Here is a 27,092-nt window from a genome sequence, read left to right on the forward strand (position 1 = left end):
GGGTTCTCCCACAATGATGGGAAGACATTTTCATGACTCCTGATCATCTTAATCAATGCTACCTATATATCCTCTTTAATCCTTCAATCCAGATAAAGAATATTGTCCGGAAGTGTGACTCTTTCCCTCTAGATGCTGCCTGAATGGTTGTGCTAATGATCAGATCTACTTTTTTCCCTCTGAATGCAAAAATATGCACATCGCAAAGTATCCTTTCTTACTAATTTCTTTAGTTGTCAAACTAAATCAATTTGACGTAACTGAGCTTATTCATGATAGACTTGTGCTAGGGCCTGAATTCTAGATACTTAATAAAAAAAGGCTTCTATGGTTATTGAATCGACAGCATCTGTTGTTTCAGTTGTCTGAGGTGTAGCCAAGCCGTGTGTGATTAGGGCTGTTGTTGAGGTTGAAGTGGAAGGCACTGCAGCTGAAGGCTGAGTTGATGTTGAAGTTGTATCAGGAGGGGTAATTATTGTTGTCTCTGTTGTAGTAAATGTATTCAAACACAGGTACTGAGTTTATTCATAAGAGACATGTGCTAGGGGCCGATGTGTAGCTACATGATAAAATTAAAGCACTCACAATGCAACATAGCATGAAATGATAGGCTTTTCTTGGGCTCTATTGTCAATACATCATCACCTGAGCTATATCATAGAACTACTGAACACATCACTCTGTAATAATGCCTTTAAGCAATATACAATAAGGTGGTAGGAACTAGAGATGCCTCTTGGAAAGAACGTGGAGAAAAAGAATAGGAACAGGAGTAAAAATTTAGTAGGTGCAATGGTTTATTTTCAACAGGTGGAGATGTATAGGAGTATTTGAAACAACAGATGAGTCAAAGCAGGCATAGTTGCTACAGCAGGAATGCTTGTGCTAGGATTAGTTGTGAGTAGACCGTGCGCAGGAACAGTTGTGACACAGCAATAAAAACACCCTTGAGACTGAAAATGACAAACATGAAACACTCACTGTTCACCTTTCCACTTGTCCTTCCTGAGGCGGCAAATGTTTCCATTCCCAGCTTAGATCAATGTTTTCACTCTCCAAATGACCCATGAGTTTCAATCGATTTGATCTCCAAGTTAGTTTCTTTACATAGCAAGGAAAAAGACAATGCACATTGCTGATAGCCAAAGCCTTTTATACTTACCACCACTCAGGGTTGTGAAACTGGTAGAAGATGAAAATGGTGTTGTTTCTGTTGTTAGATGTGTAGTCGAGCTCTCTGTGGTTTCGGCTGTTGTTGGTATGCTTGTCTCAGATGTGAATGGTATCGTAGTCGGTGACTGAATTGATGTTAAAGTATCGGGACTAGTTGTAATAGCATCAGCTGTTTTAGCTGCAGTAAGGACACAGATACTCAGGATGAAGAAAAGCATGAGATTAAATGTCTTGTTTCCTGATCGCATATAAATGAAAGGGTTACCACTTGAGGAACATCTGGCAGCTCTTGGGCTGAATTCCCTGAAGTTCAGGAGAATGAGCGGAAGATCTCATAGAAACATTCCGAATGTTAAAAGGCCTGAACAGATTAGGTATGGCAATGTTATTCCCAATGTTAAGGGAGTCTAAGACAAGAGGGCACGACTTCAGGATTGAAGGACGTCCAGTCAGAACAGAGATGTGGAGAAAATACTTTAGTCAGAGCATGGTAAATCTGTGGAATTAGTTGCCTCGAGCAGCTGTGGAGGCCAATACTTTGGGTATATTTAAGGCAGTGATAGATAGGTTCTTGATTAGCTGGGATATCAAAGGGTATGGGGAGAAGGCAGGGGAGTGGGAATGACTGGAAGAATTGGATCAGCCCATGATTGAATGGCGGAGCAGTCTAGATGGCCCAAATGGCCTACCTCTGCTCCTATATCTTATGGTCTTATAAAGTATAAGCAAATTATTTCTAGGAAACAATACTTTTTGAAATCATGGCTTTTGAAGTCAATCTGCATTATTGCCTTTTCACAATTAACTCTGGGTGGTAGATACCAGAAAGCCTTGTTCAGGCATTGATTCAAGAACAAGAGTGGAGAATGAAATGCTTGAGAAATTAATTGGTGCATCAGCATTAGTTTCTGCAGCAGGAAATGGAAGGAAAATTTGACACAGTTTGCTACAGAAGTAGTCATAGCAGGAGCAGTTTCTGCACCAGGGTGTTAATGGTAGGTGTAGTGGTGAGAATGTCTTGTATGGGGGTAGGCCAACTTCAGACTGTAGGTCATGATGAATCATTCACTGATTCATTCTCCATGTATTCTGCCCGGGGCACCAAATGTTTTCATCAGCCTCTGATGTTATTTCTGATGCATATAGCTTCACCCTCCCTGTGGGAGGACATGTACAATCATCTTGATCTCCATTTCATTGCTTCCATAGCAATGAGAAACTACAATGCACATTAATACTGGACATAGCCTTGTATACTTAGAAACTATGGTTATTGAATTGAAGCATCTGTTGTTTCAGTTGTTTGAGGTGTAGCCAAGCTCTGTGTGATTGGGGCTGTTGTTGAGGTTGAAGTGGAAGGCACTGCAGCTGATGGCTGAGTTGATATTGAAGTTGTATGAGGAGGGGTAATTATTGTGTCTCTGTTGTAGTAACTGCATTCAAACACAGGTACTCGGGGTGGAAGAAAACATGAAAGGTAAGCCTTTGTTTCTTGTTCACTCACAACGTGTCCACAAGCAATAAATGGTAGAAGACTCTAGCAAACAATATGTTTAGAAGTTAGGGCTTCTGATGTTTTATTCAAATAGATTCCTGATGAAGGGTCTTGGCCTGGAAACATCTACTCTTTATTCCAATCCATAGATACTGCTTGACCTGCTGAGTTCTTTCAGCGTTTTGTGTGTGCTACTCTGGTTTTCCAGAATCTGCAGAATCTCGTGTTTGTAGTATGCAAACAACCTTTCCTAGCTGTGTTTGTTTATACTGGAGACGTACTGGGATTAATAGTTGTTGCTTCACAAATAATCCAAACATTGAGGGTGGAATGTTGCATGAAATTTCTTCATTTACCACACATAAGCAAGAGAAGTATATCATTTATTGACAGCACAGGTCACACTGTACAGATGGCTTTACTTAGTCAACACTATGACACAAATTTCGGGGAAACACTGCTTTCTGAAGTCAAGGCTTTTGATTATTTTATTCAGGAATGTTTTCACTAAGAGAAATGTGTACAGTGTTCCTGTGACAGGTGTAGCAGAAATAAGAACAGCTGATAATTGTACAGATGATGAAGCAATGAGTGTATAGGCATTAGTTGCATCAGGCATTGATCAACAGGCATACATACAGCAGCGATACATGTGACAGAAATGATTTAAATAGGGATATTTGGATCAGCAGAATTTCTACAAAGAACAAACAATCACCGTTTTCTCAATATTTACCTTCCAAGTGGATCATCAGCTAGGGTAGACCTGTGTTACTCGCTGAAGTAACAATGACAAAGGAAAGTGAACAGAAGTGCCTGGAATCTGGAGCAAAACTTCAAACAACTGCAAGAGCACCTTGCTCTTTCCAGTGCAAATGTAGGATCTAGGCCTGATCAGTTTGCTGTCCTTTCCCATCAACAAAAGCTGGTCAACTGACCGTGTGAATGCTGCACACCCCTGCTTGATTACAATGAAGAAAATAAAACAAATTCCAAAATTCCCATTTCTGTCTAATTTTTTTAGTTGTAAAATATCAAGTCGCTTTCATAGCTGTAGAAGTTCATGGTGGAGATGCATTGGGAACAATGGTTGTAGCAGCAGAAAAATCCGAGACACTTGGAATGGGGTGTATCATGCATCAGTTGCACATTCTTCCACATTACCCAGAGTACATGAAGAGAATAAGTTATCACCAAGATGCAAGAAACCAGAGTCTCTTCAATAGAGACATTAGCTGGTGTATCAGTATTAGTTTCAGCAGAAGGACACAAAAGGAAAGATTGAAACAGCAATTGCAACAGGAGTACTTCGAGCAGGAGCAGTGGCTGTATCAGAGTATGAATGGTAGGAGAAATGGAGACTAATTCTGGTACAGGAGTTGCTGCGAATGCAAAAGTTATAACATTGTCTCAGACTGCAGGTCATAGACCTGAATCATCCACTGATTTTCTTTCAACGTCTTTTGCCTGACACTGTTACTTTCCAGATTCTAGCCCACTATGCTAATTGGTCACCATGTTTAGCTGCCAAGATAAGGATATTTAAAGAGCACCTGAACAGACATTCGGTGCTCTGTCGTCAGCTCAATTTTGGCTCAGTCTGCGATTGCAATTACTATTGCTCTCTCATTTGGATTCTATCCTAGGGTTGTCAGGTTGTTATCTAGCATCTAGCCAAGAACAGTGTTCTCAACTCAGTCTCGAAAAAGTGCCCAGTTCTATTCTTGGATACACGAGCACTTGGGTCCTGACCATCCTGACCTTTACCTCTCATACATAAACACACACACACACACACACACACACACACACACACTCTGTGGGAAGGAATAGGAGATAGAACTTTATAGGAAACAATGCTTTCTGATATCAATGCTTTTCATCTTTTTATGCAAAATTGTTTTCAACAAGAGAAATATACATGTTGTGTCTGTGAGAGATGTAGCAGCAACAGGAGCAGTTGAAAATGGTGCAGATGAAACAGAAATACGTGTGTAACAGTTAGATATATCAGACGAAGATCAGCAGATATACTTGCAGCAGTGCTGGCTGAAAATTGGTGAAAATGGGTACAGTCGATCAGCAGAATTTACAAAAGGAGCAGATGTTTGCACATTTTGATTTTGGTCAGAATTTGCCTTCAGAATGGATCAGGCAGAGCCTTGGATACTTACAGAGCTCTGATGTGGAGCTTGGAGCAGTTGTTATCAGTGTACTTGATTCACTTGTTAGATCTGTGGTTGAACTCTGTGTTGTTGAGGCTGGTTTCGATGTGCTTGTTGTCTCTGCAGTGATCAGTAATGTTGTTGAAGTTGTAGTAGGAGCAGGAGTTGTAATAGGCCCTTCTGTAGCTGTATTCAAACACAGACACTTAGGATCTGAGAAATCATTAAACAAATACCATTATCTCTTCTATACACTGAGTGGAAACCCACCCGCGTGCCAGTCTCCGGGTTTTAGATGTCTAGATTTTCCAGAGTGTGGATTGTTGATTCTGTCCCTTTAAATATTCTAGCCAACTATTCTAATTGGCAGCATGATTTAGCTGCCAAGATTCAGAAATGTAAAACGCACATCAACTCTGGTTCCCTGTTCAGTCGTCAGCTCAGCTTTGCTTCAGTCTGCGATTGTAGTGACGATTGCTCTCTCATTTGGATTCTACCCTTGTCTTAGCAGTTTCTCATCTCTCAGCTACTCCAGACCTCTGTTCTCAACTCAATCCAAAAAGTATCTGGTTCTATTCTTCCGCTACACCTACCATTAACACTCCGGAGGGTCTCGGCCCAAATCGTTGAATGTCAAATACCTGAAGGAACTATGGATGAGCACCACCCTGCTCTCCACCTCTTGACACACAGTCACAGTGTATGGTCAAAACTATATGAAACAATGATTTTCATCTTTTTATTCATAATTGTTTACACCAAGAGAAATGTATACGTTGTACCTGTGAGCATGTCGTAGCAAAAGGAGAAGCTGAAAATGGTGCAGGTGAAACAGCACTGTGTGTGTAAAAATTGTCGTTTCCGGCAAAGATCAGCAGACGTGCTTGGAGCAATAGTGGTTGGAAATTGTTTGGTGAATACGGGAACCATGGATGAGCAGAAATTACAAAAGAAACGGATGATTGCAATTTTTGGTTTGTTTGAATTTACCTTCCAAATGGATCATCAGCGTTACTTCTCTGCGTTACAGTCTAAGGTACACATTGAGAAAGGAAAGTTGATACAAGAGACAATGGATGATGCAGCAAGATGTCAAACACCTGAAGGAACTGACTTCCTCCCCTCAGCTATTTTCAGTTCATATGAATCATCCTGACCTATACTGTTTACTCAAGCAACGCCCATCGAAGCTGCTGGTGAACGCAGCAGGCGAGGCAGCATCTCTAGGAAGAGGTACAGTCAACGATTTGGGCCGAGACCCTCCGTCAGGACTAACTGAAAGAAGAGCTAGTAAGAGATTTGAAAGTGGGAGGGGGAGGGGGAGATCCAAAATGATAGAAGTACTGTTTACTGTCTGGTCTGTAGAACAAACATTGGTTGAGTAACAGTGTGAGTGATGCATATCCTGTCATGCTTTCAGTGAAGAAAACACGAATTGCAAATGCCATTTCTGACTAATTCTATGCTTGTTGAACAACCAATAGATTTCATAGCTGTGGTAATTCATGCGGGAGATGCAGTTGGAGGAATGGTTGGAGCTCCCTTAAAAACCATGACTCTTCGAATGCGGTGTCACAGTAAATTGGAAAAATTTCTTCCACTTCACAAATATGACACAGACAACAGAATAATAGAAGTTATTGAGAGAAAGGCTTTTCTCAGTTACCACTGGGAGGTTTAAATCTGCCACCACAAAACAATAAATTTCATGAGATATGCCAGTGATATTCAACCTGATTGTACTTCTGCTTTGAAATCTGAGGTGAATGGAGTTTGAAACAGCAGGAATTGCAACAGCAGTATTTATAACAGGAGCAGTTCCTGTACCGGAGTGTTAATGGTAGGTGTAGTGGAAACTAATTCTGGTACAGGAGTCGCTGCGATTGCAGAAGTTATAACATTGTCTCAGACGACAGGTCAGGGACATGAAATATTCAGCAATTCTCCTTCCCTGTGTTCTGTCTGCGCAGCTAAAAAAACATCAGTGTCTCCTCACCGTATTGATTGTTCATTTAATCCAGATATATCCACTCTACTGATGACAAAATGAGATTAAATCCACCTGATCCGTTACTCTGTTTACAGATCAATGAGAAATACAATGCACATCGCCATGGACAGTGCCTTGGATACTTACAGAGCTCTGATGTGGAGCTTGGAGCAGTTGTTATCAGTGCACTTGATTCACTTGTTCGATCTGTGGTTGAACTCTGTGTTGTTGAGGCTGGTATCGATGTGCTTGTTGTCTCTGCAGTGGTTGGTAATGCTGTTGAAGTTGTAGTAGGAAGAGGAGTTGTAATTGGCCCTGTTGTTGCTGTATTCAAACACAGACACTTAGGATCTGAGAAAGCATTAAACAAATACCATTATCTCTTCTATGCACTGAGTGGAAACCCACCTGTGTGCCAGTCTCCGGGTTTTAGATGTCTAGATTTTCCAGAGTGTGGATTGTTGATTCTGTCCCTTTAAATATTCTAGCCGACTATTCTAATTGGCAGCATGATTTAGCTGCCAAGATTCAGAAATGTCAAATGCACATCAACTCTGGTTCCCTGTTCAATCGTCAGGTCAACTTTGCGTCAGTCTGCGATTGTATTGACGATTGCTCTCTCATTTGGATTCTACCCTTGTTCTGGCAGTTTCTCATCTCTCAGCTACTCCAGAACTCTGTTCTCAAATCAATCTCAAAAAAAATATCTGGTTCTATTCTTCAATACTCCAGCACCATCCTGCTCTCCACCTCTTGACACACAGTCACAATGTGTGTTCAAAAATATATGAAATTCAGCTTTGCAGGGAAGAATGATTCTCATCTTTTTATTCATAATATTTTACACTAAGAGAAATGTATACCTTGTATCTGTGAGGGATGTCGCAGTAAAAGGAGAAGCTGAAAATGGTGCAGGTGAAACAGCAAAGTGTGTGTAAAAATTGTCGTATCCGGCAAAGATCAGCAGACGTGCTTGGAGCAGGACTGGTTGGAAATTGTTTGGTGAATACGGGAACCATGGATGAGCAGAAATTACAAAAGGAACAGATGATTGCAATTTTTGGTTTGTTTGAATTTACCTTCCAAATGGATCATGCCGTTTCTGACTAATTCTATGCTTGTTGAACAACCAATAGATTTTATAGCTGTGGTAATTCATGCGGGAGATGCAGTTGGAGGAATGGTTGGAGTTCCCTTAAAAACCATGACACTTGGAGTGGCGTATCACAGTAAATTGAAAAGATTTCTTCCACTTCACAAATGTGACACAGACGAGAGAATAATAGAAGTTATTGAGAGAAAGGCTTTTCTCGGTTACCACTGGGAGGTTTAAATCTGCCACCGCAAAACATTAAATTTCATGAGATATGCCAGTGATATTCAACCTGATTGTATTTCTGCTTCTAAATCTGAGGTGAATGGAGTTTGAAACAGCAGGAATTGCAACAGCAGTATTTATAACAGGAGCAGTTGCGGTACCGGAGTATTAATGGTAGGTGTAGTGGAGATTAATTCTGGTACAGGAGTCACTGCGATTGCAGAAGTTATAACATTGTCTCAGACGACAGGTCAGGGACATGAAAAATTCAGCGATTCTCTTTCCTTGTGTTCTGTCTGCGCAGCTAAAAAACAGCATCAATGTCTCTTCACCGTAATGATTGTTTATTTAATCCAGATATATCCACTCTACTAATGACAGAATGAGATTAAATCCACCTGATCCGTTACTCTGTTTACAGATCAATGAGAAATACAATGCACATCACCATGGGCAGAGCTTTGGATACTTACAGAGCTCTGGTGTGGAGCTTGGAGCAGTTGTTATCAGTGTACTTGATTCACTTGTTCGATCTGTGGTCGAACTCTGTGTTGTTGAGGCTGGTGTCGATGTGCTTGTTGTCTCTGAAGTGGTTGGTAATGCTGTTGAAGTTGTAGTAGGAGGAGGAGTTGTAATTGGCTCTGTTGTTGCTGTATTCAAGCACAAACATCTAAGATATCATTAAACAATTACCATTGTTTCTTCTTCACACTGTTTATGTACACATCTGATCTCCATCGACCCCCGGTATTAGATGTTCTGATTCTCCGGAGTGTGGATCGCTGGCGCAGTCTCTTTAAATATTCTAGCCCACTATGCTAATTGGGGTCATGTTTAGCTGCCAAGATTTGGATATTTAAAGAGCATCTGAACTCAGGTTTGGTTCTCTGTCATCGGCTCAACTTTGGTTCACTCACCGACTGCAGTTACGTTGCTCACTCGATTGGAATCTAGACTATTCTTGACAGGTTCTCGTCTACCAGCTACTCCAGAACAGTGTTCTTGACTCTGTCTCAAAATCTTCTATCTGTTCTATTCTTGGATACTTTAGCGATTGGGTCCTGACCATCCTGACCTGCACCTCTCATCACACACGCACACAATGTGCGGGAAAGGAATACGTTACAGAACTTTCTGGGAAGCAATGATTTCTGAGGTCAATGCTTTTCATCATTTCATTCAAAATTGCTTACTCCAAGGGAAATATACACGTTGTATCTCTGAAGGACTTAGCAGCAGCAGGAAATGGTGCAGGTGAAACAGCAATAGTGGTGTAAGGATTAGTTGTATCAATGAAGATCAGCAGGTATACTTGCAGCAGTACTGGTCGAAAATTATTTGATTAAAATGGGAACAGCAGATCAGCAGAATTTACAAAAGCAGCAGATGTTTGCACATTTTGATTTTGGTCAGAATTTGCCTTCAGAATGGATCAGGCAGAGCCTTGGATACTTACAGAGCTCTGGTGTGGAGCTTGGAGCAGTTGTTATCAGTGTACTTGATTCAGTTGTTAGATCTGTGGTCGAACTCTGTGTTGTTGACGCTGGTGTCGATGTGCTTGTTGTCTCTGCAGTGGTTGGTAATGCGGTTGAAGTTGTAGTAGGAGCAGGAGTTGTAATTGGCCCTTCTGTAGCTGTATTCAAACACAGACACTTAGAATCTGAGAAAGCATTAAACAAATACCATTGTCTCTTCTACACACAGAGTGGAAACCTACCCGCGTGCCAGTCTCCGTGTTTTTGATGTCTAGATTCTCCAAAGTGTGGATTGTTGATTCTGTCCCTTTAAATATTCTAGCCGACTATTCTAACTGACAGCATGATTTAGCTGCCAAGATTCAGAAATGTGAAACACTCATCAACTCTGGTTCCCTGTTCAATCCTCAGCTCAGCTTTGCTTCAGTCTGCCATTGTAGTGACCATTGCTCTCTCATTTGGATTCTACCCTTGTCTTGGCAGTTTCTCATCTCTCAGCTACTCCAGAACTCTGTTCTCAACTCAATCTCAAAAAAAGTATCTGGTTCTATTCTTCAATACTCCAGCACCATCCTGCTCTCCACCTCTTGACACAGTCACAATGTGTGTTCAAAAATATATAAAATTCAGCTTTGCAGGGAAGAATGATTCTCATCTTTTTATTCATAATTGTTTACACCAAGAGAAATGTATACATTGTATGTGTGAGGAATGTCGCAGCAAAAGGAGAAGCTGAAAATGGTGCAGGTGAAACAGCAATGTGTGTGTAAAAATTATCGTGTCCGGCAAAGATCAGCAGAAGTGCTTGGAGCAGTACTGGTTGGAAATTGTTTGGTGAATACGGGAACCATGGATGAGCAGAAATTACAAAAGGAACAGATGATTGCAATTTTTGGTTTGTTTGAATTTACCTTCCAAATGGATCATGCCGTTCTGACTAATTCTATGCTTGTTGAACAACCAATAGATTTCATAGCTGTGGTAATTCATGCGGGAGATGCAGTTGGAGGAATGGTTGAAGCCCCCTTAAAAACCATGACACTTGGAATGGGGTGTCACAGTTGTGACGACAAACACAGTTATCAGAAGATTCGTGCTAATGAGAGAGACATAAGGGAGACAATAGAGAAACATTCAAAATGCTAATAAGAGAGAAGAGAGAGATTAACGAGAAAGAAACACATTTCAGATATTGACAGACCGATTGCTTTGAACCTGAACTGTTTGAAGTTTGATGGACAGGCGATACACCAGCAGGGGGATAAAAGGAACAGGTTCGCTAAGGCACGACAGACACCACGAGATCACGAGTTAACGAGACCCTGGAAGAGTGGTGTGCCTCTACAAGTTGGTGCGAGTTTGGAGGTCGGGTTCGAGGGAACCGACCATAGGCTGACAGGGTGAAAAGGTACGATCGGCGGGAACCTAGTGTGTGTGTCAGCCCTTGCCTGGGTGCCAGGTTCACCGCAGAAGAACGGTCGTATCCAGAACGGAGGAGTCACAGTTGGTGACCACGGAAGACATAAAAAAGGTCCGCCCGAAACCACCTGTGAACATCAAAGGTCTGCCTGAATCAAATTTGCATTTCTCTCTCTCTCTCTCTCTCTCTCTCTCTCTTTCTCTCTCTCTCTCTCTCTCCAACGGCACAACAGTACTCAGTACTGCGAACTGTACTCAGCTGAACTAAACTCTGCGTCACTTGAGACTGATCATTTTACCCCTAGACTGCGATAGAGCTTGGTTGATTCCTATTACCTTAGTTCTGTCTACATGTGTGTTTTATCATTGCTAACCTGTTCCATTTATATCCTTACGATTAGAGTACTGTGTTACTTATTTCTTTAACAAAACTTTATTAGTTTCTAATAAACCAGTCTCCAACTAAGTGGTCCATTTCTGCTGGTTTGACAACCCAGTTACGGGGTACGTAACACAGTAAATTGAAAAGATTTCTTCCACTTCACAACTATGACACAGGCAAGAGAATAATCGAAGTTATTGAGAGAAAGGCTTTTCTCAGTTACCACTGGGAGGTTTAAATCTGCCACCACAAAACAATAAATTTCATGAGATATGCCAGTGATATTCAACTTGATTGTACTTCTGCTTCGAAATCTGAGGTGAATGGAGTTTGAAACAGCAGGAATTGCAACAGCAGTATTTATAACAGGAGCAGTTGCTGTACCGGAGTGTTAATGGTAGGTGTAGTGGAAACTAATTCTGGTACAGGAGTCGCTGCGATTGCAGAAGTTATAACATTGTCTCAGACGACAGGTCAGGGACATGTAAAATTCAGCGATTCTCCTTCCCTGTGTTCTGTCTGCGCAGCTAAAAAAACATCAGTGTCTCCTCACCGTATTGATTGTTCATTTAATCCAGATATATCCACTCTACTGATGACAAAATGAGATTAAATCCACCTGATCTGTTACTCTGTTTACAGATCAATGAGAAATACAATGCACATCACCATGGGCAGAGCTTTGGATACTTACAGAGCTCTGCTGTGGAGCTTGGAGCAGTTGTTATCAGTGTACTTGATTCACTTGTTAGATCTGTGGTTGAACTCTGTGTTGTTGAGGCTGGTATCGATGTGCTTGTTGTCTCTGCAGTGGTTGGTAATGCTGTTGAAGTTGTAGTCGTAGGAGGAGTTGAAACTGGCCCTATTGTTGCTGCATTCAAGCACAAAATCTAAGATATCATTAAGCAATTACCATTGTTTCTTCTTCTTACTGTTTATGTATACATCTGATCTCGATAGACCCCCGGTTTTAGATGTTTTGATTCTCCAGAGGGTGGATCACTGGTGCGGTCTCTTTAAATAATCTAGAACAGTATGCTAATCAGGGTCATGTTTAGCTGCCAAGATTTGGATATTTAAAGAGCATCTGAACTCAGGTTCAGTCTGTCGTCAGCTCAACTTTGGTTCACTCACTGACTGCAGTTACGTTGCTCACTCGATTGGAATCTAGACTATTCTTGACAGGTTCTCGTCTACCAGCTACTCCAGAACAGTGTTCTTGACTCTGTCTCAAAATCTTCTGTCGGTTCTATTCTTGGAAACTATAGCGATTGGGTCCTGACCATCCTGACCTACACCTCTCATCACACACGCACACAATGTATAGGAAAGGAATATATGACAGAACTTTCTGGGATACAATGATTTCTGAGGTCAATGCTTTTCATCATTTCTTTCAAAATTGCTTACTCCAAGGGAAATGGACACGTTGTATCTGTGAAGGATTTAGCAGCAACAGGAAATGGTGCAGTTGAAACAGCAATAGGGGTGTAAGGATTAGTTGTATCAGACGAAGATCAGCAGGTATACTTGCAGCAATACTGGTCGAAAATTGTTTGATTAAAATGGGAGCAGCAGACAGCAGAATTTACAAAAGGAGCAGATGTTTGCACCTTTTGATTTTGGTCAGAATTTGCCTTCAGAATGGATCAGGCAGAGCCTTGGATACTTACAGAGCTCTGATGTGGAGCTTGGAGCAGTTGTTATCAGTGTACTTGATTCACTTGTTAGATCTGTGGTTGAACTCTGTGTTGTTGAGGCTGGTGTCGATGTGCTTGTTGTCTCTGCAGTGATTGGTAATGCTGTTGAAGTTGTAGTAGGAGGAGGAGTTGTAATTGGCCCTATTGTTGCTGTATTCAAAGACAGACACTTAGGATCTAAGAAATCATTAAACAAATAGCATTGTCTCTTCTACGCGCTGAGTGGAAACACACCCCCGTGCCAGTCTCCGGGTTATAGATGTTTAGATTCTCCAGAGTGTGGATTGTTGATTCTGTGCCTTTAAATATTCCAGCCGACTATTCTAATTGGCAGCATGATTTTCATCTTTGTATTCATGACTCGTTACACCAAGAGAAATGTGTATGTTGTATCTGTGAGAGGTGTAGCAGTAATAGGAGAAGCTGAAAATGGTGCAGGTGAAACAGCAAAGTGTCTGTAAAAATTGTCGTATCCGGCAAAGATCAGCAGACATGCTTGGAGCAGTACTGGTTGGAAATTGTTTGGTGAATACGGGAGCCATGGATGAGCAGAAATTACAAAAGGAACAGATGATTGCAATTTTTGGTTTGTCTGAATTTACCTTCCAAATGGATCATGCCGTTTCTGACTAATTCTATGCTTGTTGAACAACCAATAGATTTCATAGCTATGGTAATTCATGCGGGAGATGCAGTTGGAGGAATGGTTGAAGCCCCCTTAAAAACCATGACACTTGGAATGGGGTGTCACAGTTGTGACGACAAACCAAGTTATCAGAAGATTGACGCTAATGAGAGAGACATAAGGGAGACAATAGAGAAACATTCAAAATGTGAATAAAAGAGAAGAGAGAGATTAACGAGAAAGCAGCACATTTCAGATATCGACAGACCGATTGCTTTGAACCTGAACTGTTTGAAGTTTGATGGACAGGCGATACCCCAACAGGGGGATAAAAGGAACAGGTTCGCTAAGGCACGACAGACACCACGAGATCACGAGTTAACGAGACCCTGGAAGAGTGGTGTGCCTCTACAAATTGGTGCGAGTTTGGAGGTCGGGTTCAAGGGAACCGACCATAGGCTGACAGGGTGAAAAGGTACGATCAGCGGGATCCTAGTGTGTGTGTCAGCCCTTGCCTGGGTGCCAGGTTCACCGCGGAAGAACGGTCGTATCCAGAACGGAGGAGTCACAGTTGGTGACCACGGAAGACATAAAAAGGGTCCGCCCGAAACCACCTGTGAACATCAAAGGTCTGCCTGAATCAAATTTGCATTTCTCTCTCTCTCTCTCTCTCTCCAACGGCACAACAGTACTCAGTACTGCGAACTGTACTCAGCTGAACTGAACTCTGCGTCACTTGAGACTGATCATTTTACCCCGAGACTGCGATAGAGCTTGGTTGATTCCCATTACCCTAGTTCTGTCTACATGCGTGTTTTATCATTGCTAACCTGTTGCATTTATATCCTTACGATTAGAGTACTGTGTTACTTATTTCTTTAACAAAACTTTAATAGTTTCTAACAAACCAGACTCCAACTAAGTGGTCCATTTCTGCTGGTTTGACAACCCAGTTACGGGGTACGTAACACAGTAAATTGAAAAGATTTCTTCCCACAACCATGACACAGGCAAGATAATAATAGAAGTTATTGAGAGAAAGGCTTTTCTCAGTTACCACTGGCAGGTTTAAATCTGCCACCACAAAACAATAAATTTCATGAGATATGCCAGTGATATTCAACCTGATTGTACTTCTGCTTCGAAATCTCAGGTGAATGGAGTTTGAAACAGCAGGAATTGCAACAGCAGTATTTATAACAGGAGCAGTTGCTGTACCGGAGTGTTAATGATAGGTGTAGCGGAAACTAATTCTGGTACAGGAGTCGCTGCGATTGCAGAAGTTATAACATTGTCTCAGACGACAGGTCAGAGACTTGAAAAATTCAGCAATTCTTCCCTTTGTTCTTTCCGCGCAGCTAAAAAAACATCAGTTTTTCCTCAACGTATTGATTGTTCATTTAATCCAGATATATCCACTCTACTAATGACAAAATGAGATTAAATCCACCTGATCCGTTATTCTGTTTACAGATCAATGAGAAATACAATGCACATCACCATGGGCAGAGCTTTGGATACTTACAGAGCTCTGGTGTGGAGCTTGGAGCAGTTGTTATCAGTGTACTTGATTCACGTGTTAGATCTGTGGTTGAACTCTGTGTTGTTGAGGCTGGTTTCGATGTGCTTGTTGTATCTGCAGTGATTGGTAATGCTGTTGAAGTTGTAGTAGGAGGAGGAGTTGTAATTGGCCCTGTTGTTGCTGTATTCAAAGACAGACACTTAGGGTCTAAGAAATCATTAAACAAATACGCAAACAACAGGAATTCTGCAGATGCTGGAAATTCAAGCAACACACATCAAAGTTGCTGGTGAACTCAGCAGGCCAAGCAGCCTCTATAGGAAGAGGCGCAGTCGACGTTTCAGGCCGAGACCCTTCGTCAGGTCTAACTGAAGGAAGAGTGAGTAAGGGATTTGAAAGCTGGAGCGGGGGGGGGGAGATGCAAAATGATAGGAGAAGACAGGAGGGGGAGGGATGGAGCCGAGAGCTGGACAGGTGATAGGCAGAAGGGGATACGAGAGGATCATGGGACAGGAGGTCCGGGAAGAAAGACGGGGGGGGGTGACCCAGAGGATGGGCAAGAGGTATATTCAGAGGGACAGAGGGTGAAAAAGGAGAGTGAGAGAAAGAATGTGTGCATAAGAAAGAGTAACAGATGGGGTACGAGGGGGAGGTGGGGCCTAGCAGAAGTTAGAGAAGTCAATGTTCATGCCATCAGGTTGGAGGCTACCCATACGGAATATAAGGTGTTGTTCCTCCAACCTGAGTGTGGCTTCATCTTTACAGTAGAGGAGGCCGTGGATAGACATGTCAGAATGGGAATGGGATGTGGAATTAAAATGTGTGGCCACTGGGAGATCCTGCTTTGTCTCTTCTACGCACTGAGTGGAAACATACCCCCGTGCCAGTCTCCGGGTTTTAGATGTCTAGATTCTCCAGAGTGTGGATTGTGGAATCTGTCCCTTTAAAGATTCTAGCCAACTATTCTAATCGGCAGCGTGATTTAGCTGCCAAGATTCAGAAATGTGAAACACACATCAGCTCTGGTTCCCTGTTCAATCGTCAGCTCAGCTTTGCTTCAGTCTGCCATTGTAGTGACGATTGCTCTCTCATTTAGATAATACCCTTGGCTTAGCAGTTTCTCATCTCTCAGCTACTCCAGAACTCTGTTCTCAACTCAATCTCAAAACAGTATCTGGTTCTATTCTTTAATACTCCAGCACCACCCTGCTCTCCACCTCTTGACACACTGGCACAGTGTGTGTTCAAAATATATGAAATTCAGTTTTGCAGGGAGCAATGATTTTCATCTTTTTATTCATAATTGTTTACACTAAGAGAAATGTATACGTTGTATCTGTGAGTGATGTCGTAGCAAAAGGAGAAGCTGAAAATGGCGCAGCTGAAACAACAAAGTGTGTGTAAAAATTGTCGTATCCGGCAAAGATCAGCAGGCATGCTTGGAGCAGTACTGATTGGAAATTGTTTGGTGAATACGGAACCAGGAAAGAGCAGAAATTACAAAAGGATCAGGTGGTTGCAATTTTTGATTTGGTTAAATTTACCTTCCAAATGGATCATCATTGCTGCTAGACTTACTGCGTTACAGTCTAAGGTAACATTGAGAAAGGAAAGTTGATACAAGAGACAATGGATGATGAATCTGCAGCAAGACATCAATCAGCTGAAGGAACTGACTTCCTTCCCTCAGCTATTTTCAGTTCAGTTGAATCATCCTGACCTGTACTGTTTACTGTCTGGTCATTAGAACAAACGTTGGTTGAGTAACTGTGTGAATGATGCATATTCTGTCATACTTTCAATCAAGAAAACACGAATTGCAGATGCTGTTTCTGACTAATTCTATGCCTGTTGAACAACCAATAGATTTCATAGCTGTGGTAAATCATGCGGGAGATACAGTTGGAGGAATAGTTGGAGCCCCCTTAAAAACCATGACACTTGGAATGGGGTGTCACAGTTGTGACCACAAACCAAGTTATCAGAAGATTGATGCTAATGAGAGAGACATAAGGGAGACAATAGAGAAACATTCAAAATGCTAATAAGAGAGAAGAGAGAGATTAACGAGAAAGAAACACATTTCAGATATTGACAGACCGATTGCTTTGAACCTGAACTGTTTGAAGTTTGATGGACAGGCGATACCCCAGCAGGGGGATGAAAGGAACAGGTTCGCTAAGGCACGACAGACACTATGAGATCACGAGATAATGAGACCCTGGAAGAGTGGTGTGACCCCACAAGTTGGTGGAAGTTTGGAGGTCGGGTTCGAAGGAACCGACCATAGGCTCACAGGGTGAAAAGGTACGATCGGCGGGAACCTGGTGTGTGTGTCCGCCCTTGCCTGAGTGCCGGGTTCACCGCGGAAGAACGGTCATATCCGGAACGGAGGGGTCACAGTCGGTGACCACAGAAGACATAAAAAGGGTCCGCCCGAAACCACCTGTGCACATGAAAGGTCCGCCTGAATCAAATTTGCATGTCTCTCTCTCTCTCTCTCCAATGGAACGACAGTACTCAGTACTGCGAACTGTATTCAGCTGAACTGAACTCTGCGTCACTTGAGACTGATCATTTTACCCCTAGACTGCGATACTTGGTTGATTCTTATTACCCTAGTTCTGTCTACATGTGTGTTTTATCATGCTAACCGGTTGCATTTATATCCTTACGATTAGAGTACAGTGTTGCTTATTTGTTTAATAAAACTTTATTAGTTTCTAATAAACCAGACTCCAGCTAAGTGGTCCATATCTGCTGGTTTGGCAACCCAGTTACAGGATACATAATACAGAAAATTGAAAAGAATTCTTCCACTTCACAAATGTGACACAGACAACAGAATAATAGAAGTTATTGAGAGAAAGGCTTTTCTCAGTTACCACTGGGAGGTTTAAATCTGCCACCACAAAACAATAAATTTCATGAGATATGCCAGTGATATTCAACCTGATTGTACTTCTGATTCTAAATCTGAGGTGAATGGAGTTTGAAACAGCAGGAATTGCAACAGCAGTATTTATAACAGGAGCAGTTCCTGTACCGGAGTGTTAATGGTAGGTGTAGTGGAAACTAATTCTGGTACAGGAGTCGCTGCGATTGCAGAAGTTAAAACATTGTCTCAGACGACAGGTCAGGGACATGTAAAATTCAGCGATTCTCTTTCCCTGTGTTCTGTCTGCGCAGCTAAAAAAACATCAGCGTCTCCACACGGTATTGATTCTTTGATTAATCAAGATGTATTCACTCTACCAATGACAAAATGAGATTAAATCCACCTGATCCGTTACTCTGTCTACAGATCAATGAGAAATACAATGCACATCGCCATGGACAGAGCCTTGGATACTTACAGAGCTCTGGTGTGGAGCTTGGAGCAGTTGGTATCAGTGTACTTGATTCACTTGTTCGATCTGTGGTCAAACTCTGTGTTGTTGAGGCTGGTGTTGATGTGCTTGTTGTCTCTGAAGTGGTTGGTAATGCTGTTGAAGTTGTAGTAGGAGGAGGAGTTGTAATTGGCCCTGTTGTTGCTGTATTCAAACACAGAGACTTAGGATGTAAGAAATCATTAAACAAATACCATTGTCTCTTCTACGCACTGAGTGGAAACATACTCCTGTGCCAGTCTCCGGGTTTTAGATGCCTAGATTCTCCAGAGTGTGGATTGTTGATTCTGTCCCTTTAAATATTCTAGCCGACTATTCCACTTGGCAGCATGATTTAGCTGCCAAGATTCAGAAATGTGAAACTCACATCAACTCTGGTTCCCTGTTCAATCGTCAGCTCAGCTTTGCTTCAGTCTGCCATTGTAGTGACGATTGCTCTCTCATTTGGATTCTACCCTTGTCTTGGCAGTTTCTCATCTCTCAGCTACTCCAGAACTCTATTCTCAACTCAATCTCAAAAAAGTATCTTGTCTATTCTTCAATACTCCAGCACCATCCTGCTCTCCACCTCTTGACACACAGTCACAATGTGTGTTCAAAAATATATGAAATCCAGCTTTGCAGGGAACAATGATTTTCATCTTTTTATTCATAATTGTTTACACCAAGAGAAATGTATACGTTGTATCTGTGAGTGATGTCGTAGCAAAAGGAGAAGCTGAAAATGGTGCAGCTGAAACAGCAAAGTGTGTGTAAAAATTGTCATATCCGGCAAAGATCAGCAGACGTGCTTGGAGCAGTACTGGTTGGAAATTGTTTGGTGAATACGGAACCAGGAAAGAGCAGAAATTACAAAAAGATCAGGTGGTTGCAATTTTTGATTTGGTTAAATTTACCTTCCAAATGGATCATCATTGCTGCTAGACTTACTGCGTTACAGTCTAAGGTAACATTGAGAAAGGAAAGTTGATACAAGAGACAATGGATGATGAATCTGCAGCAAGACATCAATCAGCTGAAGGAACTGACTTCCTTCCCTCAGCTATTTTCAGTTCAGTTGAATCATCCTGACCTGTACTGTTTACTGTCTGGTCATTAGAACAAACGTTGGTTGAGTAACTGTGTGAATGATGCACATTCTGTCATACTTTCAATCAAGAAAACACGAATTGCAAATGCTGTTTCTGACTAATTCTATGCCTGTTGAACAACCAATAGATTTCATAGCTGTGGTAAATCATGCGGGAGATACAGTTGGAGGAATAGTTGGAGCCCCCTTAAAAACCATGACACTTGGAATGGGGTGTCACAGTTGTGACCACAAACCAAGTTATCAGAAGATTGATGCTAATGAGAGAGACATAAGGGAGACAATAGAGAAACATTCAAAATGCTAATAAGAGAGAAGAGAGAGATTAACGAGAACGAAACACATTTCAGATATTGACAGACCGATTGCTTTGAACCTGAACTGTTTGAAGTTTGATGGACAGGCGATACCCCAGCAGGGGGATGAAAGGAACAGGTTCGCTAAGGCACGACAGACACTATGAGATCACGAGATAATGAGACCCTGGAAGAGTGGTGTGACCCCACAAGTTGGTGGAAGTTTGGAGGTCGGGTTCGAAGGAACCGACCATAGGCTCACAGGGTGAAAAGGTACGATCGGCGGGAACCTGGTGTGTGTGTCCGCCCTTGCCTGAGTGCCGGGTTCACCGCGGAAGAACGGTCATATCCGGAACGGAGGGGTCACAGTCGGTGACCACAGAAGACATAAAAAGGGTCCGCCCGAAACCACCTGTGCACATGAAAGGTCTGCCTGAATCAAATTTGCATGTCTCTCTCTCTCTCTCTCCAATGGAACGACAGTACTCAGTACTGCGAACTGTATTCAGCTGAACTGAACTCTGCGTCACTTGAGACTGATCATTTTACCCCTAGACTGCGATACTTGGTTGATTCTTATTACCCTAGTTCTGTCTACATGTGTGTTTTATCATGCTAACCGGTTGCATTTATATCCTTACGATTAGAGTACAGTGTTGCTTATTTGTTTAATAAAACTTTATTAGTTTCTAATAAACCAGACTCCAGCTAAGTGGTCCATATCTGCTGGTTTGGCAACCCAGTTACAGGATACATAATACAGAAAATTGAAAAGAATTCTTCCACTTCACAAATGTGACACAGACAACAGAATAATAGAAGTTATTGAGAGAAAGGCTTTTCTCAGTTACCACTGGGAGGTTTAAATCTGCCACCACAAAACAATAAATTTCATGAGATATGCCAGTGATATTCAACCTGATTGTACTTCTGATTCTAAATCTGAGGTGAATGGAGTTTGAAACAGCAGGAATTGCAACAGCAGTATTTATAACAGGAGCAGTTCCTGTACCGGAGTGTTAATGGTAGGTGTAGTGGAAACTAATTCTGGTACAGGAGTCGCTGCGATTGCAGAAGTTAAAACATTGTCTCAGACGACAGGTCAGGGACATGTAAAATTCAGCGATTCTCTTTCCCTGTGTTCTGTCTGCGCAGCTAAAAAAACATCAGCGTCTCCACACGGTATTGATTCTTTGATTAATCAAGATGTATTCACTCTACCAATGACAAAATGAGATTAAATCCACCTGATCCGTTACTCTGTCTACAGATCAATGAGAAATACAATGCACATCGCCATGGACAGAGCCTTGGATACTTACAGAGCTCTGGTGTGGAGCTTGGAGCAGTTGGTATCAGTGTACTTGATTCACTTGTTCGATCTGTGGTCAAACTCTGTGTTGTTGAGGCTGGTGTTGATGTGCTTGTTGTCTCTGAAGTGGTTGGTAATGCTGTTGAAGTTGTAGTAGGAGGAGGAGTTGTAATTGGCCCTGTTGTTGCTGTATTCAAACACAGAGACTTAGGATGTAAGAAATCATTAAACAAATACCATTGTCTCTTCTACGCACTGAGTGGAAACATACTCCTGTGCCAGTCTCCGGGTTTTAGATGCCTAGATTCTCCAGAGTGTGGATTGTTGATTCTGTCCCTTTAAATATTCTAGCCGACTATTCCACTTGGCAGCATGATTTAGCTGCCAAGATTCAGAAATGTGAAACTCACATCAACTCTGGTTCCCTGTTCAATCGTCAGCTCAGCTTTGCTTCAGTCTGCCATTGTAGTGACGATTGCTCTCTCATTTGGATTCTACCCTTGTCTTGGCAGTTTCTCATCTCTCAGCTACTCCAGAACTCTATTCTCAACTCAATCTCAAAAAAGTATCTTGTCTATTCTTCAATACTCCAGCACCATCCTGCTCTCCACCTCTTGACACACAGTCACAATGTGTGTTCAAAAATATATGAAATCCAGCTTTGCAGGGAACAATGATTTTCATCTTTTTATTCATAATTGTTTACACCAAGAGAAATGTATACGTTGTATCTGTGAGTGATGTCGTAGCAAAAGGAGAAGCTGAAAATGGTGCAGCTGAAACAGCAAAGTGTGTGTAAAAATTGTCATATCCGGCAAAGATCAGCAGACGTGCTTGGAGCAGTACTGGTTGGAAATTGTTTGGTGAATACGGAACCAGGAAAGAGCAGAAATTACAAAAAGATCAGGTGGTTGCAATTTTTGATTTGGTTAAATTTACCTTCCAAATGGATCATCATTGCTGCTAGACTTACTGCGTTACAGTCTAAGGTAACATTGAGAAAGGAAAGTTGATACAAGAGACAATGGATGATGAATCTGCAGCAAGACATCAATCAGCTGAAGGAACTGACTTCCTTCCCTCAGCTATTTTCAGTTCAGTTGAATCATCCTGACCTGTACTGTTTACTGTCTGGTCATTAGAACAAACGTTGGTTGAGTAACTGTGTGAATGATGCACATTCTGTCATACTTTCAATCAAGAAAACACGAATTGCAAATGCTGTTTCTGACTAATTCTATGCCTGTTGAACAACCAATAGATTTCATAGCTGTGGTAAATCATGCGGGAGATACAGTTGGAGGAATAGTTGGAGCCCCCTTAAAAACCATGACACTTGGAATGGGGTGTCACAGTTGTGACCACAAACCAAGTTATCAGAAGATTGATGCTAATGAGAGAGACATAAGGGAGACAATAGAGAAACATTCAAAATGCTAATAAGAGAGAAGAGAGAGATTAACGAGAACGAAACACATTTCAGATATTGACAGACCGATTGCTTTGAACCTGAACTGTTTGAAGTTTGATGGACAGGCGATACCCCAGCAGGGGGATGAAAGGAACAGGTTCGCTAAGGCACGACAGACACTATGAGATCACGAGATAATGAGACCCTGGAAGAGTGGTGTGACCCCACAAGTTGGTGGAAGTTTGGAGGTCGGGTTCGAAGGAACCGACCATAGGCTCACAGGGTGAAAAGGTACGATCGGCGGGAACCTGGTGTGTGTGTCCGCCCTTGCCTGAGTGCCGGGTTCACCGCGGAAGAACGGTCATATCCGGAACGGAGGGGTCACAGTCGGTGACCACAGAAGACATAAAAAGGGTCCGCCCGAAACCACCTGTGCACATGAAAGGTCCGCCTGAATCAAATTTGCATGTCTCTCTCTCTCTCTCTCCAATGGAACGACAGTACTCAGTACTGCGAACTGTATTCAGCTGAACTGAACTCTGCGTCACTTGAGACTGATCATTTTACCCCTAGACTGCGATACTTGGTTGATTCTTATTACCCTAGTTCTGTCTACATGTGTGTTTTATCATGCTAACCGGTTGCATTTATATCCTTACGATTAGAGTACAGTGTTGCTTATTTGTTTAATAAAACTTTATTAGTTTCTAATAAACCAGACTCCAGCTAAGTGGTCCATATCTGCTGGTTTGGCAACCCAGTTACAGGATACATAATACAGAAAATTGAAAAGAATTCTTCCACTTCACAAATGTGACACAGACAACAGAATAATAGAAGTTATTGAGAGAAAGGCTTTTCTCAGTTACCACTGGGAGGTTTAAATCTGCCACCACAAAACAATAAATTTCATGAGATATGCCAGTGATATTCAACCTGATTGTACTTCTGATTCTAAATCTGAGGTGAATGGAGTTTGAAACAGCAGGAATTGCAACAGCAGTATTTATAACAGGAGCAGTTCCTGTACCGGAGTGTTAATGGTAGGTGTAGTGGAAACTAATTCTGGTACAGGAGTCGCTGCGATTGCAGAAGTTAAAACATTGTCTCAGACGACAGGTCAGGGACATGTAAAATTCAGCGATTCTCTTTCCCTGTGTTCTGTCTGCGCAGCTAAAAAAACATCAGCGTCTCCACACGGTATTGATTCTTTGATTAATCAAGATGTATTCACTCTACCAATGACAAAATGAGATTAAATCCACCTGATCCGTTACTCTGTCTACAGATCAATGAGAAATACAATGCACATCGCCATGGACAGAGCCTTGGATACTTACAGAGCTCTGGTGTGGAGCTTGGAGCAGTTGGTATCAGTGTACTTGATTCACTTGTTCGATCTGTGGTCAAACTCTGTGTTGTTGAGGCTGGTGTTGATGTGCTTGTTGTCTCTGAAGTGGTTGGTAATGCTGTTGAAGTTGTAGTAGGAGGAGGAGTTGTAATTGGCCCTGTTGTTGCTGTATTCAAACACAGAGACTTAGGATGTAAGAAATCATTAAACAAATACCATTGTCTCTTCTACGCACTGAGTGGAAACATACTCCTGTGCCAGTCTCCGGGTTTTAGATGCCTAGATTCTCCAGAGTGTGGATTGTTGATTCTGTCCCTTTAAATATTCTAGCCGACTATTCCACTTGGCAGCATGATTTAGCTGCCAAGATTCAGAAATGTGAAACTCACATCAACTCTGGTTCCCTGTTCAATCGTCAGCTCAGCTTTGCTTCAGTCTGCCATTGTAGTGACGATTGCTCTCTCATTTGGATTCTACCCTTGTCTTGGCAGTTTCTCATCTCTCAGCTACTCCAGAACTCTATTCTCAACTCAATCTCAAAAAAGTATCTTGTCTATTCTTCAATACTCCAGCACCATCCTGCTCTCCACCTCTTGACACACAGTCACAATGTGTGTTCAAAAATATACGAAATCCAGCTTTGCAGGGAACAATGATTTTCATCTTTTTATTCATAATTGTTTACACCAAGAGAAAGTATACGTTGTATCTGTGAGTGATGTCGTAGCAAAAGGAGAAGCTGAAAATGGTGCAGGTGAAACAGCAAAGTGTGTGTAAAAATTGTCATATCCGGCAAAGATCAGCAGACGTGCTTGGAGCAGTACTGGTTGGAAATTGTTTGGTGAATACGGAACCAGGAAAGAGCAGAAATTACAAAAAGATCAGGTGGTTGCAATTTTTGATTTGGTTAAATTTACCTTCCAAATGAATCATCATTGCTGCTAGACTTACTGCGTTACAGTCTAAGGTAACATTGAGAAAGGAAAGTTGATACAAGAGACAATGGATGATGAATCTGCAGCAAGACATCAATCAGCTGAAGGAACTGACTTCCTTCCCTCAGCTATTTTCAGTTCAGTTGAATCATCCTGACCTGTACTGTTTACTGTCTGGTCATTAGAACAAACGTTGGTTGAGTAACTGTGTGAATGATGCACATTCTGTCATACTTTCAATCAAGAAAACACGAATTGCAAATGCTGTTTCTGACTAATTCTATGCCTGTTGAACAACCAATAGATTTCATAGCTGTGGTAAATCATGCGGGAGATACAGTTGGAGGAATAGTTGGAGCCCCCTTAAAAACCATGACACTTGGAATGGGGTGTCACAGTTGTGACCACAAACCAAGTTATCAGAAGATTGATGCTAATGAGAGAGACATAAGGGAGACAATAGAGAAACATTCAAAATGCTAATAAGAGAGAAGAGAGAGATTAACGAGAAAGAAACACATTTCAGATATTGACAGACCGATTGCTTTGAACCTGAACTGTTTGAAGTTTGATGGACAGGCGATACCCCAGCAGGGGGATGAAAGGAACAGGTTCGCTAAGGCACGACAGACACTATGAGATCACGAGATAATGAGACCCTGGAAGAGTGGTGTGACCCCACAAGTTGGTGGAAGTTTGGAGGTCGGGTTCGAAGGAACCGACCATAGGCTCACAGGGTGAAAAGGTACGATCGGCGGGAACCTGGTGTGTGTGTCCGCCCTTGCCTGAGTGCCGGGTTCACCGCGGAAGAACGGTCATATCCGGAACGGAGGGGTCACAGTCGGTGACCACAGAAGACATAAAAAGGGTCCGCCCGAAACCACCTGTGCACATGAAAGGTCCGCCTGAATCAAATTTGCATGTCTCTCTCTCTCTCTCTCCAATGGAACGACAGTACTCAGTACTGCGAACTGTATTCAGCTGAACTGAACTCTGCGTCACTTGAGACTGATCATTTTACCCCTAGACTGCGATACTTGGTTGATTCTTATTACCCTAGTTCTGTCTACATGTGTGTTTTATCATGCTAACCGGTTGCATTTATATCCTTACGATTAGAGTACAGTGTTGCTTATTTGTTTAATAAAACTTTATTAGTTTCTAATAAACCAGACTCCAGCTAAGTGGTCCATATCTGCTGGTTTGGCAACCCAGTTACAGGATACATAATACAGAAAATTGAAAAGAATTCTTCCACTTCACAAATGTGACACAGACAACAGAATAATAGAAGTTATTGAGAGAAAGGCTTTTCTCAGTTACCACTGGGAGGTTTAAATCTGCCACCACAAAACAATAAATTTCATGAGATATGCCAGTGATATTCAACCTGATTGTACTTCTGATTCTAAATCTGAGGTGAATGGAGTTTGAAACAGCAGGAATTGCAACAGCAGTATTTATAACAGGAGCAGTTCCTGTACCGGAGTGTTAATGGTAGGTGTAGTGGAAACTAATTCTGGTACAGGAGTCGCTGCGATTGCAGAAGTTAAAACATTGTCTCAGACGACAGGTCAGGGACATGTAAAATTCAGCGATTCTCTTTCCCTGTGTTCTGTCTGCGCAGCTAAAAAAACATCAGCGTCTCCACACGGTATTGATTCTTTGATTAATCAAGATGTATTCACTCTACCAATGACAAAATGAGATTAAATCCACCTGATCCGTTACTCTGTCTACAGATCAATGAGAAATACAATGCACATCGCCATGGACAGAGCCTTGGATACTTACAGAGCTCTGGTGTGGAGCTTGGAGCAGTTGGTATCAGTGTACTTGATTCACTTGTTCGATCTGTGGTCAAACTCTGTGTTGTTGAGGCTGGTGTTGATGTGCTTGTTGTCTCTGAAGTGGTTGGTAATGCTGTTGAAGTTGTAGTAGGAGGAGGAGTTGTAATTGGCCCTGTTGTTGCTGTATTCAAACACAGAGACTTAGGATGTAAGAAATCATTAAACAAATACCATTGTCTCTTCTACGCACTGAG

The 27,092-nt window shown here is 42.0% G+C and overlaps 1 protein-coding gene across 1 annotated transcript in view; it reads right to left on the reverse strand.

Annotated features, from left to right (window-relative positions):
* Nucleotides 1-27,092, reverse strand: part of LOC134345926 (mucin-2-like) — a 187,269-nt gene that overhangs the window by 41,942 nt on the left and 118,235 nt on the right. The window contains exons 19-30 of the mRNA XM_063047278.1: nt 26,843-27,019; nt 24,103-24,279; nt 21,362-21,538; nt 18,621-18,797; nt 15,268-15,444; nt 13,091-13,267; nt 12,112-12,288; nt 9,598-9,774; nt 8,615-8,791; nt 6,971-7,147; nt 4,843-5,019; nt 1,163-1,351 (exon numbers count right to left, since the gene is read on the reverse strand). Of these exons, the coding sequence (XP_062903348.1) occupies nt 1,163-1,351; nt 4,843-5,019; nt 6,971-7,147; nt 8,615-8,791; nt 9,598-9,774; nt 12,112-12,288; nt 13,091-13,267; nt 15,268-15,444; nt 18,621-18,797; nt 21,362-21,538; nt 24,103-24,279; nt 26,843-27,019 (2,136 nt within the window). The remainder of the gene's footprint in view (nt 1-1,162; nt 1,352-4,842; nt 5,020-6,970; nt 7,148-8,614; nt 8,792-9,597; nt 9,775-12,111; nt 12,289-13,090; nt 13,268-15,267; nt 15,445-18,620; nt 18,798-21,361; nt 21,539-24,102; nt 24,280-26,842; nt 27,020-27,092) is intronic.

Source organism: Mobula hypostoma, chromosome 4 (genome assembly GCF_963921235.1).
Source record: "Mobula hypostoma chromosome 4, sMobHyp1.1, whole genome shotgun sequence".
Lineage (NCBI taxonomy): Eukaryota > Metazoa > Chordata > Chondrichthyes > Myliobatiformes > Myliobatidae > Mobula > Mobula hypostoma.